General features: G+C 31.3%; 1 protein-coding gene across 1 annotated transcript; it reads right to left on the minus strand.

Moving 5' to 3' along the window:
* Positions 1–673: 673 nt before the first annotated feature.
* Positions 674–2,877, minus strand: LOC139892376 (exopolygalacturonase-like). The gene is made up of 4 exons (XM_071875442.1): positions 2,749–2,877; positions 2,285–2,593; positions 977–1,492; positions 674–901 (listed from the first exon to the last, which is right to left on the minus strand). The coding sequence occupies exons 1-4, from the start codon at positions 2,875–2,877 to the stop codon at positions 674–676; spliced, it is 1,182 nt and encodes a 393-aa protein (XP_071731543.1).
* Between the last annotated feature and the right edge of the window lie 674 nt (positions 2,878–3,551).

Consider the following 3,551-nt stretch of genomic DNA (forward strand, 5'->3'; position numbering starts at 1 on the left):
ATGTTTTATTCAAATAGATAAGGTGAACGGACATAATAATTTCGAATGTCGATGCATTAATTTGAAAATTGCTCAAAAACATAAGTCAATTTTTTAAATTAATAATTTATTAATTTATCGATATAATAATATCTAGTTAAATTAATAAAATAGGCCGATTCCAACATCATTAATTTATAGAGGTTTTACTGTATATGGAACCCGTGCCCGTTGCCCGCGGGCGCCATCCCTACTGATCTAAATCTTTGACGGGTTATACCCTTTCGTTCGACTCGAGTTGCGCTTCAACGACATCATCGTTAGCCACAAAATAATTTTGCAAAATGAACATAATAAAATACATTGGAAATCGAATCCCGACGCGAAGCGAGGGTTGAAAAACTAGTTATCTACCAAAAATCATTAATTAATAAATAATCCATAACAGAATACTATTGTGGTATTGTAGTGACAACATTTTTGGTTCATTTCATAAAGAGTAAAATTACATATATATTATTAATTAGTCCTTCAGTTCCCTTCCACAAAAACACAAAACACACTAACATTAGGAATTTAAGCAGAATTCCATTAAACGTCTTTACGAACTTTCATCTATACAATCAACTCTAAAGAAATTTAAAAATTCTTTGGTTGTACGACTTCAAAATAAGAGTGAAAGTTCAATTTCGACTTATAAACACCCCGCCGGGAGTTGTGGGCCGTACGACTTTCCTTGAACATTTAAACAAGACGAAGTCACACGACCTTCACGACCTCTATACGTCAAGTTAATGTTGACGAGTTTAACACCTTCACACGGCACATGTTGGCTACATTGCATCTTAACCGCGACCTTAGAACTAGACGTACCCCGAACCCTTCTAAATGTCACATTCTTGATCTTAACCTTCGACTGTGCCTACAAAAAATAACTCCCGAGTTTAGTAACATTAATAAATTAAATCTTCAATTATGTGATAAAAGAGAGAACTACCTTCCAATTACAAGGAGGCCGCGGACAATATTGTTGGTCGATAAAAATAGGATTATTGACATTTTCCATCACGATATTATCAAACAAAATATCCGAAGCAAGGCTAGGCAAAGAAGGTGCCCATGTTTTGATCCGTATTCCGTTTTGAGTTCCTCGTAAAGTACAATTTTGTATCACAATGCCGGATACAAACTCTTCAGTGTGGGACCCACCAAGGCTACCGATGCTAAATCCGTGCCCTGGCCCACATTGAACTCCTGAAACTGTAATATTCTGACTACCCGCGATCATTGCGATGCAATCATCACCCGTGCTTATATCACTATCCATGATCATGATATTGCTCGAGCTCCCGATACGGATACCATCGGTATTTGGGCTATCTTCCGGTGCAATTATCCGAACGTGGCTCATGTTCAAATTGTGGCACGCAAATAGATTGAAATGAGCGTTTTTGCTATTGATTGAATGTATGTGACTTACTTTTGAATTAGTAACAAAATCAAACCGCATCGTCTATTTCCATTAGAAAAAAACTAAATCAGTAAAAGCAAATATAAGAAGTTTAAAGCACAACAACAATAATGTATTTTATTATTATACCTTATATACTAAAACAATTGAAGATTTTGATCTTTTGAATAAAGCAAACGAACAATTTCAATATACATCTTAGTTCATGCTCATATAATGCGTAGCATACTAGCATGTGATGGTTATTTTAAATGTGTTTAATTAATTTAATTTAATTTCAATATACATCTTAGTCCAATTTAATTTATTTAATTGTTTCAGGTATTTTCTCCAAAAATGTACATTGGAATATAAATTCTAAAAATGTAACAATCTCACAACAATGAAGGCCAACGGGCCCAATCCATTTACTAGTCCATCCATTTAAGAATAATCCTAAAGTACAAATAATTATCACCATAAAATTAATAATTAACTATTTGCAACTAACCTAACCGTTAAAAAATCTTTTCATACTTTTATGTTTTTTAAATAACTTCCTTCTACATTTTATTTTATATATTCTTTACCTAGTATTACCCTACTATACTCAAAATATAATAGAATATTGACCACCATCGGTCACATTTTTTTATCTTTTTAATTAATCATTATTATTATCACGAATATCATATTTCCGTTACAATTCTAGATTATTTATTAACTTTATCTATATTAAATTACAAATTAATGTCAAAACTTTCCCAATTCCAATTCCCCTAAACAATTACTAGTAGAATTTTAATCAAGTTTAAGCAATGAACCATGAACCAAATATATAAAACAAAAACTTACGACAGGAAGTGATCTACACTGGGAATTGGTTCGGCAATCGTTGTACCGCCAAGCCGCCCCACCGTGACCAAGCAAATAACCACCACCTCCGACCAACAATTGATCAACATACTTAAAACCAATCCAATGATCTACAAAAAACTTAGATGGATTACTAGTTGCTTCAAGCGACCCTTTTATAATAAAATCAACCGGTCCATTACATGGTCCCACAAACACGACAGAATCGAGCATAAACATCCCTTTTGGTACCAAAACTCGGCCACCACCTTTCGATCCACACGCATCATTCCACGCTCGAAGAAACGCCTAGTTAAATCAAAATTACATAATTAAAATAGATTAACAAATTGTGAAAATTGTGACAAATGAAACAATGATGTAGTAAAATGTAACAATTTTTATACACAAAATTTATTTATAACAAATTTATAAAAGTGTTACGAGAAATGTATGTGATTTACCTTTGAGTTATCAGTGATTCGGTTGGGGACCGCACCGTAGGAGACGACATTGAAGGTGTATGGATTGTGAAATGTACGAGCAACGGTGAGAGTTAGTAGCAATGGAAGAAAAGAGATAAAGGAGACCATTTTTTTTAATTTTATTATTTTGGTGTTTTTAATCGCATTGATTTATTTTCCACATTTTGGATGCACTTATATAGTATTAAAGCATCAAGTAATTGTAAAGTTGACTTATCAAAATGCGTAAATTTAGTATTAGCTTGATCTTTTCCTTGATTTTGTCAATCTTCGATTGAATATAATGTGTAATCTTTTGGTAATGAATATGATCGGTTTTTAGAGTTGGTAAAGGTAATGAATATATAATCTTTGCGGATTTTTACAATAATCCAAAAGATTTTTTTTTTTTTTTTTTTATTGGATAACTATGTTTTAGTCACCCTACAAAAATTAATTTCTATTTGTCTTAAACTAATTATTCATTTATAAAAAATAAATTAATAGTTATCATTAAATATCTTTGTTTTATCATTATTAATATTTAATATTAATATTAATACTTTCCCCGTCCCAATTTAATTTGTCCACGGACAAAAAAATGAATGTTATTAAAATATTTTACTTTCTATTTACTTTTCAGTTTTATCATTACTTTTTCTTTAACCTTTAATCAAATTCACATAGATATAATAGATTTTAATCTTCTACTTTTTTTTTATGGAAGTGAACAACTAATTTGAGACATAATGAAAATGAGATACTGGATAAAATTAAAGACGGGAAAGTATTAGTTTTATTTT

Source organism: Rutidosis leptorrhynchoides, chromosome 2, assembly GCF_046630445.1.
Source record: "Rutidosis leptorrhynchoides isolate AG116_Rl617_1_P2 chromosome 2, CSIRO_AGI_Rlap_v1, whole genome shotgun sequence".
Taxonomy (NCBI): Eukaryota; Viridiplantae; Streptophyta; class Magnoliopsida; order Asterales; family Asteraceae; genus Rutidosis; species Rutidosis leptorrhynchoides.

What these genes read in the sequence shown, in the direction of transcription:
- LOC139892376 (XM_071875442.1), bottom strand. Translation starts at nt 2,877, where the DNA reads ATGGTCTCCTTTATCTCTTTTCTTCCATTGCTACTAACTCTCACCGTT. An exon ending in AGTGTAGATCACTTCCTGTC is followed by an intron (nt 1,493 to 2,284) that starts GTAAGTTTTTGT and finishes TAATGGAAATAG; the next exon opens with ACGATGCGGTTTGATTTTGT. An exon ending in GGCCTCCTTGTAATTGGAAG is followed by an intron (nt 902 to 976) that starts GTAGTTCTCTCT and finishes TATTTTTTGTAG; the next exon opens with GCACAGTCGAAGGTTAAGAT.